We start from the raw sequence: 14544 nt of genomic DNA, 5'->3' as shown, positions 1-14544 counted from the left end.
TATAAAACATGGTAAATGATAAGCAATGACAAAAGCAGAGCAAAAATTGAAATAATTTGTTTAATTTGATCAACATTTCAACAAATAATAATTAATAGGATTACCACATGCTTTATTATTTTTCTGCCAGTGACTGACTGAAACTGCTTATGCACAATTAGAACAATAACACTGTGCTGTTGTAGAATATCATGGAGCATGAGGCCAAAAGTAAAGTTCTTAAATGGTTCAAGGAAGCTTACACAATTTGTTTTTGTTTTTGTTTTTTTGTTTTTTTATGAAAGTTTGTACTTTGTTAAGTCAAGGAAATTTATATAGCACGTTTTACAACAGGCATTTGCACACACAGCAGCTTTACAGAAAATTCTGGTACAATCCCCAAAGAGCAATCGAAGAGTGACAGTGGCAAGAAAAACAATGAGAGGAACCAAGACTCATAAGGGGAACCAGTCCTCCTCTGGTTGACATTGGATAGGAAAACACAACAAGAGCAATATGAATAGAAAATAGGATTTTACAGTTAATATACAATTTTGAATACACAACCCCATTTCCAAAAAAGTTTGGATGCTGTCTACAATGTACATATAAATAGGATGCAATGATATGCAAATCATGTAAACCATATTTTTAAGGAAAATACTACAAAACAACAAATAAAATATGCCAATTTTAAATTTGATGCCAACGACATGTTCCAAAAAAGTTGGGACGGTGGCATGTTTACCACTGTAAACATGCTTGCCAAACGTTACAGTGGCTCTTGGGAGGTGCCACACTCCTGGTGAAAGAAGGATGTTCTTTGTAGCTGTTGTTATTTTGTGTGTTGCATTTGGGTTGTTAATTGTGTCCATGCAGGGTAGGCTTTTTGCGTGAGTTTGTCCTCCTTACACATGTGTCGTGTCCTCCCATGTTACCCCCTCCCCAAGTGGGGATTTCGAGTTTTTGTGAAGACTAGCTATTGCTTGTTGAAAATAAAATAGCAAGCAAGCAAAGTTTATTTATATAGCGCTTTTTACAACAGGTGTTGTCACAAATCAGATTACAGAAAGAAATCCGGGTCCAAGCCCCCATGAGCAAGCCAGAGGCAACAGTGGCAAGGAAAAATTCCCTAAGAGAAATAGGAAGAGACATTGAGAGGAACCAAGACTCAGAAGGGGAACCCATCCTCCTCTGGTCGACACCGGATAGCAAACAGTGTTAGTATAAAGTATTATAGTACAAAAACGGGGAAAACAGGTGGAGCAAATGATTAATTTGATTAGTTTAGTTTATGCAGCAGCAGCATCAGTGTGGTCAGGTTGTGAGGGTGAGGTTTGCACAGCGTTGTACAGCATGAAGCTCAATGGTGGTCAAGCCGGTCCAGAGGGCTGGCAAGAGCATTTGCCCGCATGCATGATGTTTTCTGCATCTTGTTATGCACCAATGCTACAATATATTATGCCCATTTGAATAAACATTGGTTTGATATCCTGTCTAGTATTTATTGTCACATGTATTTCTTGTTCTGTTTATTTATTATCTTGTGTATCTATTGTACAACCCCATTTCCAAAAAAATTGTGCCGCTCTGACAAATGTAAACAAAATGCAATGATGTGCAAATCATTTAAACCCTACATTTCATTGAAAATGCTTGAAAGACATCATCTAAAAAAAAAACCTGGTGGTTAATTGGCAACTGGTCAGTAACATGAGTGGGTATAAAATGAGCATCAATCTATAATGAGCCAGCACCTTGTGACCTAAATACACATGACAGTTCATAATAAGACATATGTTTACTCAAGTACTGAGGGGCAAGGCCATTTAGGCATTTATACACTATATTGCCAAAAGTATTTGCTCATCTGCCTTCACACGCATATGAACTTGAGTGACATCCCATTCTTAATCCATAGGGTTTAATATGATGTCAGCTCACCCTTTGCAGCTATAACTAATTCAACTCTTCTAGGAAGGCTTTCCACAAGGGTTAGGGGTGTGTTTATGGGAATTTTTGACCATTCTTCCAGAAGCGCATTTGTGAGGTCAGACACTGATGTTGGATGAGAAGGCCTGGCTCACAGTCTCCGCTCTAATTCATCCCAAAGGTGTTGTATCAGGTTGAGGTCAGGACTCTGTGCAGGCCAGTCAAGTTCTTCCAAACCAAACTCGCTCATCCATGTCTTTATGGACCTTGCTTTGTGCACTGGTGCGCAATCATGATGGAACAGGAAGGGGCCATCCCCAAACTGTTCCCACAAAGTTGGGAGAATGAAATTGTCCAAAATCTCTTGGTCTGCTGAAGCATTAAGAGTTCCTTTCACTGGAACTAAGGGGCCGAGCCCAACTCCTGAAAAACAACCCCACACCATAATCCCCCCCTCCACCAAACTTTACACTTGACACAATGCAGTCAGACAAGTACCGGCGGCGCTTTCCACCACTGCATTCAACGCTTTGCATTGCGCTTGGTGATGTAAGGCTTGGACGCAGCTGCTAATCTGAAGGCCACATGAAGTTTGGAGGTCTGTAGTGATTGACTCTGCAGATAGTTGGCGATCTCCGCGCACTATGCGCCTCAGCATCTGCTGACCCCGCTCTGTCATTTTACATGGCCGACCACTTTGTAGCTGAGTTGCTGTCGTTCCCAATCGTTTCCACTTTGTTATTATACCACTGACAGTTGACTGTGGAACATTTAGTAACGAGGAACTTGCACGACTGGACTTGTTGCACAGGTGGCATCCTATCGCTGGAATTCACTGAGCTCCTGAGAGCGACCCATTCTTTCACAGATGTTTGTAGAAGCAGTCTGCATGCCTAGGTGCTTGTTTTATACACCTGTGGCCATGGAAGTGATTGGAACATCAAATTCAATGATTAAGATGGGTGAGTGAATACTTTTGGCAATATAGTGTCCATAGCAGAATTTTGTACTCAATCTGGAATTTCACTGGCAACCAATGTGGTTTGATAAAACTGGGCAATTGTCAGAATTTTTGCTGGAATATCCAGAGAGGAGGTCATTACAGTAATCCAACCTCAAGGTAATAAAGGTGTGAACTAGCTTTTCCACATCTGGTAGAGACAGTGCCTTCTTAAATATTACTTATATGTACCAAACGACAGACTGGGATAAAAAGTTTTTCGCATATGTAACTAAGAAGTTATTAAGATTTAGCATTAAATTAGTAATTTTTCTCTAGCAGTGTTTAGGCCAAGAAGAAGAAGAACCTCTTTTTTAAGTGTTAGGCAGTTACTTTTTTACACAGTCCTCAGTCTTACTCATTTGAAATGTATCATCTGGTTTGGCCAATATATGCAATCAGTGTAGCATGAAATTGATGGCATGTTTACTGATAACACTACCCGGTGGTAGCATATATAATGTGAATAAAAGAGTTCCTAACACATAGCCTTGTGGTTGAACTACTTAATCTCCCATCTCTAATATATTTTTCTTTTCTGCTTTTCTGTTCCAGATGTGGAATTATGTACTTTCTTTTAGGACAAATACAAATCACTTTCTCCTCTCACTCACCTTAGACAACATAATGGCACAGTAATTACCCAGCAGTTGTTTTGAAGTTCCCTGGTGGCCATGGAGCCCTGAGCAGTAGCAGTCACTCGGTGTGTGTACTGTGCTATAATGCTTGACATGTCGTATTTAATGAACACAATATACACTTTGGCCATTTTTTCCCAATATATGTGGGACTTGGATTAATTCAGACAACTATCAGACATACAGTATTCATGTTCATGGCCTTTTGTGCGCCATTTACATGTCCACCCTCAGTAACTTTTATAAATGTATTTAACAGACATTCCACAGAATGTCTATTATCATGTATTTGATACTTACAGCTTCAGCAGCCTATTACCAAGTGAACAGACAACAGTGTGTAGTGACATTGAGGAAAGAAAGTGAGCTTCCACAGGCAAGAGGAGATAAGCAGGAACTAGTGAAATGAGTAACACACTGGATAGCCCATGTGTAGATAAGACATCAAGATTTCAAGATGATGTTGCAGCCATTCAAGGAAGTACCCTATGAAATTTGTGGTGACCAGGCACATTGGAGGATGGATAAATGTAAACATTACTGAATATGACAAGTACAACTAGATTGAATACAACCTGTATTATTAGATATAGCATTTTTTTGAGCACTAATATATAAATAAGCAATAATCTAGCAATAATTCTAAACATAAGCACTTATTTCTTCTTCATATCCTCTACTTGTATACTAAATCCAATTCCTATGAGTTTATTACCAGATATGCTACCAGAAATAATCAGACCTCTGTTAACAATAATACATTTTTCTCCCAGACTTGATTCATCAAAAATTCTTAAATTAACCTCTGTTCAACAAAATAAATGAACATTTCACTTATAGTTCACCATTATAACTTACAGCCTAACTGTAGCACGTAGCTCATATCTGCATAAGAGTCATAAAAATCTTTTCTCATTATAGTATAGAGGCAGCATTACTGAAGATAACGAGGGAAGATTTTCTCAATTCTGAGCAGGTTTTATATCTTTGCTTGTCTTATTTGAACTCAGTAGCATTTGGCACCACTGATCACACAGTTCCACAAGACAACAAAGAAAAATAAGAGTCACAGGAAGGGCCTTCTCTGTAATTTGAACAGGGTATTTGCAGAAGGCTAGTTTTTGTGACTCTAAAATCACGTCTGAACATAAAAACATAAAAGAATGTTAAAAAGTATCCTAAAAGCACAGCTAGTCAATGCAGTTCTTGTAAGATCCCATGTGACCGACTACCATCACATTCTCATAAAAAATGTCACTGGGTGGTCACCTCCATGTCACTGGAATGGTTCCCTCAAGGACACATCTTCAGTGCCTTTAGGTCGGGAACATAATTATTTAAATTCTATTTTTAAGTCGCATTGATACCAGCCACCTAATTTTGAGTGGCAGAGAGGCGGAACAATGAGCTCTCATCTTGGCTCAGGTGCTCACGCTGCCCTTAATGAGAGCCAGCTGATTGTGATCTGGCTGGCAGTATGAGCCCCCTTTGAAACCACCAAAAAATGGCCAGCTTAGCTTTGGTTTGGGTTCATTGTTGTGTTTGTTTGAAGAGAAAATGAATGAAATGGCTGCTGCAAATATTTCTCCGGCCCCCAGTGCCCTTCCTGAGAGCAGGGAGGTCCCAGAACATACCGCCAAATATAACTCACTGCAAATGGAAACAAAATATTTTCTTTGAAGAAGTGATCCTGGCTGAAATTGAGCATTATCGTTAGTTCAGGCAGGCCACAAAATCAAGCTCAGGCCTCAATCTCAAATCACCAGCTGTAATCAGCTGATTTCAATCAGCTGACGGCTCAGCTGATTGTCTGTTACACATGATTGGCCAAATTCATCAGGGCATTTATTTAAGTTACGTTTATTTAAGGTGGAATGGGACAATTCGAACAAGAAGCCAGCACATAAGTAGCTGAATGTCAGTGCCAGAATGTAGCTGCTGCACCATTTGAGGTGGGATGGGAAAATCTGAACAAGAAGCTGGCGAATAAGAAGCAGCATTATAGTTTTAATGCTTGTAGTATTTGTGATAAGGAGATTTGAGCGATCCTGCCTGGACTTTTACGTATGGAGCTACCAATAACTACCAATAATTGACATTTTCAACAAGAATTCTTCTTTTTATGTCTTCCAGCTGGTGCTGAAGTGCCATTTCAAGCTGCCACTTCAGTGTAAAAACACAAAACACAAAAGGTGCTATCTAGAGCCAATGTTTGGTTTGTCCATTCTGGGATACTGTAGCAACATGCATGGTAGCCTCTGCTAGAAAAGGACTCGTAGATTTGAGGCTCATTTTAAGCTAATGAAAATGCAATTCATAGTTACAGGTAATTATATGCTAATGAAAACTATTTTGTGTACTATATTCCATTTTGGCTAATAGACTCTGCTCCTTTAAGGGATGAAATGCAACCTTAGTAATATTATTCAAACAGAGATCAGCACTGGTTTTGTATTTTGGGGCATATACTATGTATATATATTATACGTATATATCATATGTTTAGGATGATTTGATGTCCCAGGCAGTCCCTTCTGGCAATTTCAGCAATAAAAACAATGCAAATTTGCAGAAACATTATCTGCCAAACAGCACTATAGTCCAGTGATGTAAGAATTTCATGTATCATCTGATGTCTCTAAGGCCTTGCTCCATTGTGAGTGTTATTCATTACATCAAACAATTGTTGAGGTCTCAACTGTTTTATAAAAGCCCCATCCAAGCTTAGTCTACAACCTCTGGCTTGTGGATACAAGAACAGCAAGAGGACACATCAGAATTTTCACAAAGTATGTTTCTTCTCAGATTCTCACTTAAGGCAGAATTTGTTTTAAACCAAACGTTTATGAAGGTTTTTATAGCATGTATTGTAAAAAATGATGTTATTTATTGGTTGTCAGATGGTGTCTGGCAGTACTGAAACATATACAAACAGCACAGCCAACATCCCTGAGTTTGTCCTCCTAGGCTTCCCAGGACTCCCTCCTCAGTATTACGGACTGCTAGCAGTCGTTTTCTTCTTCATCTACCTGGTTTTGGCATCTGGGAACATTTTCATCATTGTGTTCGTGGCCTGTGAGAAAAGTCTTCAAAAGCCAACTTACATCATCTTCTGTAATCTTGCCATAGCAGATCTTGGATTTGGGACTACAACTGTTCCAAGAATCATTTCTAGGTACTGGATGTCAGACAAAATCATATCATTTAATGCTTGTTTTACTCAAATGTACTTTGTCCATTTCTTCGCTTCTAGCGGCTCTTTTTTTATGGCATTAATGGCCCTTGATCGTTTTGTTGCCATATGCAACCCCCTCAGATACCCAGCACTGATTAAGAACTCCACTATTGCAATTTTTTGTTCTGTGGTTTGGATTGCAAACCTTATCTCATTTGGTGCACTGACTGCACAGGCCCTTAGTGTGATTTACTGTGGTCCAAACATCATAGCTCAGTGCTACTGTGACTACATTTCACTAACTAAACTAGCTTGTGCAGACATAACAACCATAAAGGCCACTTCTATTGCCGTTGCTATGTCGGTGCTCTGGGGTCTCTTATTTTTTATCATATTTTCTTACATATCAATCATTATTTCAGTCATGAAAATCTTAAGTAAGGAGGGCCAATACAAAACCTTTTCAACGTGCACTCCTCAACTGTTTATCATCTGCCTGTACTATCTCCCCAGAACTTTTGTGTATATGGCACATACTTTGAGCTTTGATTTGGGAATCGATATCCACATTATGTTAACAATGATGTACAGTCTGTTTCCTGCTCTTATCAATCCATTCATATACTGCTTTAAAACCAGAGAATTTAAAGAAGTGCTAATGAAGAAATTAAAGCAAAGACAAGCGGAAGTGGATGGAAAACTTACTTTAACTTAAAGTACATAAGAAAGAATACTTGATTAATTGATTCATTACAATAAAGAGTACTTTAAATTGTAGAGGTGTGTGTACATTTAGAGCTAATATGATCTTAACATCAATAATGTGAGCTGAACATCAAGGAAACATATCCCTATGAAACATACATATACATTCATATTAAATATTAAAATATAAACTGTTTTTTTATTTTAAAAAATGAATACTTTAGTAATTGCTGTTTTCTGCCATCACTAAGTACTAAAGCACTAAAGTACTTTTTTTCCTTCTTTTTTCAGAGGATTGTAATGTTTCAAGTATAAATGATAGTAAACAGCAGTGCTTTCATCTGGTGACCTGGCATGAACTATTAGACCACACAGCTACTCTATATGTCTGTGATGTAAAATACATTTTATTTTATAAGAGCTTTTAGGTTTACAACATCCTTTTAATACTATTCATGTTTGAATGCTTCAGATATCAGCCTCTAGATACTATGAATATAGTCTTTACTGGAGCTTCAGTGACCATAATATGAATTTTGAAAGAGAATCACTAATTTGTATCATCACTCATGCACCATATCGCTGTTGTCGGAAGAAAATCTTGTATCTCCAAAATGGTAACTTTACAGGAGAAGGAAAAAAAACTACTTTACTTTTAATGTAAGTCAATGGAACCAGACCCCCCCCCCAAGTCATTCTGGGCCGTTTCTTTGGGTCCATTCTTCATGAAATTTACACACAATGTGAAGAACAACAGGCATTTTCAAATTATGTCAAAAACTGAAAAATGGAGATACAAGGTTTTCTTCTGACAACATAACGCCCACAAACCTTCTCCAACTTGGTGCACTTACTGCAGAGGCCCTTACTGTCACCCAAACTTCATAGCTCAGTGCTACTGTGACTACATTTCACTACCTAAACTGGCTTGTGCAGACATGACAACCATACAAGCCACTTCTATTGCCGTTGCTGTGTCGGTGCTCTGGGGTGCTTTATTTTTTATTACATTTTCTTAGGTATCAATTATTATTTCAGTATGAAAATCTCAAAATCTGGTTGATACAAAACAAAATACACAGTGTGTCCTCTTTAACTGTTTATCATTTGTCGGTGCTATCGGCCCAAATGTTTTGTGTTTTTGGCACATATTGTTGGCTTTGATGTTGGAACCAATATCCACATTATGTCAGCAATGATGTACAGTCTGTTTCCTGCTCTCATCAATCCATTCATTTACTGCTGTAGAACCAAGGAATTTTTGGATGGATAGGATTGTGAAGTTTCAAGTATTTCTAAATGACAGTACTTTCATCTGGTGATCTCTGCATGAAATATTATTATAACACATAGCTAATTTGTATCTATGTAACTTTATTTAACCCTTAGAAGTCTTGGGTTATTTTGGTCATCTTTGAATACTTGTGATTTTACCTTAATATACCACATTAAAAATGTTTACCATACCAATGTTTGGTATCTTTTTTTAGTACATCGCCTGTATGACCTGACAATAATTTTTTCAATTTCAAAAATTATTTTGAAATGACACTCTGAAAACTATTATTAAAAACATAAGCATACTCAACGAAGCATTTTAAAGATTGATAGGTTGCAATGTAAACATATAATGGCAAAAAAAGAAAAAAAAATCTATATACAACTACTTACAACAAAAACTAGGTGTGGCCATAGGTGTTTTTCCTTTTAGCTGTGCAACTCTTCAAAACAGTTTCTGTCATCAATGATACATTATAGGATCTGATTTCCATGGTATGAGGTTCCTTTTTTGTCCACTTGGTGGCAGTGTAGACAGGTCCTGTGGCGATGGTGCCAGCCCCATCCCATTTTGCACTTTTATGCGTGTGTAAATTTTTTTTTATATCAAATATAATCGTCCCATCTCCATTTCTCCTTGGTCTGTCAACACCAAACAAAAACTAGTGTAGAGTTTCAAGGCAGCACTTTTGACAGTATGACAATATGACTTGCTTTTTATGTTGTGATGTCTTAAACCAGTCACGTGTATTGATTACGCGGCATAATCTGTGACTTCAGAGGGTTAATAAAAAGCTTTCAGGTTTTTAAAACTATTCATGTTTGAATACTTTAAATACCTTTAAAGTCTAGTTACCATGACTGTAGTCTTTATTGCAGGCTTCAGTGACTACAATTAGAATTTTGAAAGAATATGTTATTACTTACTTGGATCAGCACTAAGACTTAATGTCATACAGACACTGATCTTGTTGAGTGAGCCTATGTCCTGAATTGCCCCTCTCATGACAAGATTCTTCCCTGTGACACCAGTGATGTAACAGGGAATCATCAATCCTTCACATGTCACTCCAGAACACCAGCCGAAAGTGGGGCAGCAGTGATGTCCCTGGGTGCAGAACAGGGTGGCTGCTGTCAGGAGAAAGTTCACATTCACAGTCATGAAGACACATTTGGCCACAGGCATGGTGGCCAGAAAGGGTCCAGGCCACAAGCAGAATGTTACTGTGGTGGCTGCTCACCCCTTTATCTCTTCTACTGCATTATCAGTGGCCAAGTAAAGGTGACTGACTGGTAGACCAAGGTAGCGATGGGCAGTGAGACGTACTCAAGTACAGCTGTTCATGATGGAGTGGCTGCAGGCCACATACAGAATGTCGGTGACACATTCGGTGTCCACAGCATGTGACCTTTACTATCATGTCCTCAGCAGCCAAGGTTTCAGTGGCTTGTTTGGCTGTGAAACAAGTGCAGGAGAGGCAGCAGGCGGGGACACCAAGTGATGGGCATTTTTTGCCATTTGAAATCTCAAAGGCCTTTCTTAGCTGTGCATGTTATTCATGACGTCAGAGTCTGAACAGTAAGGGTTTAAAAACTCCAGCCAAGTCAGTTCTACACCTTCTGTCCTGTGGATTTGAAAACAGCATTGTACGAACACAGGTCAAGGCAAAGTATGTTTCTGTTTTCTTCTCACATCTTTAAGAGATTTGTTTATGCAGATGGTGAATTTAGTAAATGGATACAATGAACAATTAATATCAATGGTTTTACTAAATTCAACATTAATCCTAAACTACAAAATTGAGACTTTTGTTCATATGTAGAATTTATTTATTTATTTGTTTGTTTGTTTGTTTATTTGCTTTATTCCAGATGTTTTCTAGCAGTACCGAAAAAGTCATATTCACAAACAGTACGACCAACATCCCTGAATTTGTCCTCCGAGGCTTCCCAGGACTCCCTACTGAATATTACGGACTGCTAGGAACCTTTTTCTTCTTCATCTACCTGATTTTGGCATCTGGGAACATTTTCATCATTGTGTTTGTGGCCTATCAGAAAAATCTTCAAAAGCCTACTTACATCATCTTCTGTAATCTTGCCATAGCAGATCTTGGATTTGGAACTGTAACTGTTCCAAGAATCATTTCAAAGCACTGGATGTCAGACAAGATCATATCATTTAATGCTTGTTTCACACAAATGTATTTTGTCCATTTCTTAGGAGCTACCAGCTCATTTCTTATGGCGTTAATGGCCCTTGATCGATTTGTTGCCATATGCAACCCCCTCAGATACCCAGCATTGATTAAGAACTCCACTATTGCAATTCTTTGTTCTGCAGTTTGGATCGCGAACCTTATCCAGCTTGGTGGGATTACTGCTCAGGCCCTCAGTGTTACTTACTGTGGCCCAAACATCATATCCCAGTGCTACTGTGACCACTTTTCAATAGTCAAACTGGCTTGTGCAGACATAACAGCCATAAAAAACACTAGTTTTGTTGTTGCTATCTTGGTACTATGGGGTCCTTTAGTTTTTATAATATTTTCTTATGTATCGATCATTATTTCAGTCATGAAAATCTCAAATAAGGAGAGCCGATACAAAACCTTTTCAACGTGCACTCCTCAACTGTTTATCATCTGCCTGTACTATCTCCCCAGAACGTTTGTCTATTTGTCAAACACTTTTGGCCTTGATTTGGGAACCGATACCCGCATTATGTTGACTATGATGCACAGTTTATTCCCTGCCCTTATCAATCCATTCATATACTGCTTCAGGACCAAAGAAATTAAAGACACATTAATGAAGAAATTAAAGCAAAGACAGGTGGGAGTACATGGAAAACATAATTTAACTCAACTTAAATGACATAGTTGTAAATATTTTTTTCTTTTGATGAAATGAGCTCATGATTTGGCCAGTAACGTAAAAAGTATGTCTAGTTGTAAATAAAAATGGTAAAACTGTATTTGCTTTGTGAATATGAATATGAATATGTGCCAGCTATATTAACTTTAATGGAGTAACAGATACTATATTAAACTGAACAATCAAGTTTGGTCACAATCGCTAAACTGATAAACCAAAAATATTGTTGGTATTTGGAGAGCAAGCCAAAGGAACAAACCTGTGCAAAAATTGTCCTGTCCTGTCTTTCTGCTTCAATTGACTTTGTACATGAGTTTCTTAGGATGGTTTTCCTCCAGGATTTTTAAGACAAGATTTTTTTCAGCCAAACAGCTGTAAAAGAATTATTTTCCTAAACAACTTTTGTGGGTCTTAAAAATAGCACTGCTCAAGATTTTGCTATTTAATTTTTGAAAAGTGTAGTGTCGTCTTCATAAATTCTTTCTGCACCATAAGAATATTTTAAAGGGCAGTTCCACCAAGGTCACTCAGAGTGGTTTGATGCGAAATGCTTTGTTCTAGACAAACTTACCCAGTCAGAATTGGTCACACTGGTGGTGATAGGAACCAGACGTCGGAAGTGCCCAAGGTGCTTTTACAGAAAGATATTACACAAAATGGTTGTGAATATGCTGCCTGATGCCCGAGACATTGTTTTATGATATTTTTTAAGTTGATCTAAAATGTTTTATTTTTTTCCATTCCTGGTGAAGAGTTACATGCAGGGTCTTGTGCCCAAAGAAAACTTAATTTTTCAGATTTACCACCATTTTCAATATTACATGCCTAAGTAAACTCACATAGCTTCTCTGTTGGTTTTGGACAGTAAAAGAAAAGGCTATGTTTTTGTTGTAGACATGCTGACTCATAACCAGGGTTCTCTACTATACACCATTTCCCATCAAACCACTCTGAATGACTGTTTACATCTCAACAAATGAATTATGCAGCACTTTTTGAGAAGCTCTGGAATTCACCTTTTATTCGGAGAGCTGCCGATAAATCACTGAAGATGGTTCTTCAAGGATTTTTTTAAGTAAAGAAAATTTTTGCATCATGAAAGCATTTTTAGACTAAAGGAAAATGTGCTGTAGATGGCTCTATACAGAACCCTTTTGAAAATACAGAAAATGGTTCTATATAGAACCATGAACACTCAAAGAACCCTTTGCATGATTACAGTTTTTTTTTTTTTGCATCATGAAAGCACTTTGGACTGAAGGAAAATGCACTATAGATGGTTCTATACAGAACTTTTTGAAAAGGGTTCTATATAGCACCCAAAAGGGTTCTTCTGTTGTTATTATGTCAAGCTTGTGAGAATAGAAGAACCCTTTTGGGTGCTATACAGAACCCCATTTTAAAAAGGTTCTATATAGAACCATCTATAGCACATTCAAGCAAATTTTCCATCAGTCTGAATAACCCTTTCATTATGCAAAGAACGCTTTAATCATGCAAAGGGTTCTTTGAATGTTCATGGTTCATTTTCTTCACTAAAGAACCATTGAAACACCATCGTTTTTAAGAGTATATGAAAGAGGGTGGAGGACCTACAGACGGTTTCAGACACAATAAGGGGTCAAATATTAAAACATATTATCAGTTGAGCCAGGTATGTTATTGCGTAGTAGGAACCAAAGCTTGGGCCCCCGCTGACCCTTTGTGGCCTCTGCAGTAGTTGTCAATCATCACATGACACAGATACAAGCACAGCTGCCAGTTGTAAAACATTTAGACTTCATTACTCAACCAGGCTTTGAAAAAGTAAAAGAAGCCCAGTGCATTATCAGAATGTGAGCAGCAGATGGCACTGTGGGGCCATGATTAATCATCAAAGGAGCTTTCTTTTAAAATCTCTTACTCAGAACTAGTTCAAAACTGCAATAACATAGGGAAACACCATATTATGGCTGTAGCTGTCCATGCCTGGAAATAGAGATAAGGGTATGCACGTTACATCACAACTGTCCTATACACATGTTTCCTTGCAATTTGTGAACATTCTTCAAGAAAAGAAAAAACACTAAATGATATATGATATAGGGAGATCCACCAGTTTCACAGCTCTAAAAAAGGAATAAAGCTGCATTTTCTGCATTTTGGACAGTAACTACAGTTGCATGCAAAAGTTTGTGCATTCCTGGTCAAATGACATGTTTTTGTTAATTTTCTAAGTGAAATTAAGTTAACACACCCTCTACAGAGAACACACTTCTGCACATTTTCATGCACAGTGTTACTGCATTACTGTCACATTGCTGTTTACTTGCTGAATTTAATGAAAAAAAAAACATAAAATCTGGCCTGCACAAAGGTTATGGTGCATTTTACATTTTATTTTCTCCAATATGTTAAACACAGCAAATAAATGGAAATTATGCACTAAACTTTGCAGTCAAATGTCATTTTTAATTTTGTGTAAACTTATTTCCCCTTGGAAAATCAACAAAACATGTCCTTTGACCAGGGGTGCCCAGACTTTACCATATGACTGCATATCAGAGAACAAAAGAACATTCCTAATTTCATTGTATGTTGATGTGAAGAAATAAAGAAGGAATGTAAATATACACTAGTAAGATAGAAGACTGAAGGACTGCTTATATTGGTCATTAACAGCTGCAAAAAACACTTCCAGTTGTCTGGAACATTGATCAAGATAATCTTTTAGTCGTCGTAAAGAAACAGACAGTTTTCCATATATATAGATTTTCCAAATAAATAAAAAATCACAATGACTAAATGCAAAGTCTCACCAGAACTGAATATGTATGGTTTATGTATTTAAACAATATGTATTTATGATTTTAAACAATGTGTTTTTATGATGGTCAAACACATGTTAAGGAGCGTCTTACAGTAAGACGACAACTCAAGCTAAGCTAACCTAATTTATTACACACTGATTTATCTAAAAA

At 37.6% G+C, this 14544-nt stretch overlaps 2 protein-coding genes across 2 annotated transcripts; both read left to right on the top strand.

The window, feature by feature from the left end:
- Positions 1-6449: 6449 nt before the first annotated feature.
- Positions 6450-7439, top strand: LOC118826400 (olfactory receptor 2AT4-like). Its single transcript, XM_036597364.1, has one exon. The coding sequence runs from the start codon at positions 6450-6452 to the stop codon at positions 7437-7439; it is 990 nt and encodes a 329-aa protein (XP_036453257.1).
- A 3140-nt stretch (positions 7440-10579) lies between these two features.
- Positions 10580-11584, top strand: LOC118826392 (olfactory receptor 2AT4-like). Its single transcript, XM_036597352.1, has one exon. It carries the CDS (start codon positions 10580-10582, stop codon positions 11582-11584), a length of 1005 nt encoding a protein of 334 aa, XP_036453245.1.
- The last annotated feature ends 2960 nt before the right edge of the window (positions 11585-14544 follow it).

The sequence above is a fragment of the Colossoma macropomum genome, unplaced genomic scaffold (genome assembly GCF_904425465.1).
Source record: "Colossoma macropomum unplaced genomic scaffold, Colossoma_macropomum, whole genome shotgun sequence".
Taxonomy (NCBI): Eukaryota; Metazoa; Chordata; class Actinopteri; order Characiformes; family Serrasalmidae; genus Colossoma; species Colossoma macropomum.
This window is presented reverse-complemented; position numbering and strand designations above follow the sequence as displayed.

Bases quoted from the DNA above. Each gene is read 5' to 3' on its own strand.
- LOC118826400 (XM_036597364.1), top strand. From the start codon at position 6,450: ATGGTGTCTGGCAGTACTGAAACATATACAAACAGCACAGCCAACATC.
- LOC118826392 (XM_036597352.1), top strand. From the start codon at position 10,580: ATGTTTTCTAGCAGTACCGAAAAAGTCATATTCACAAACAGTACGACC.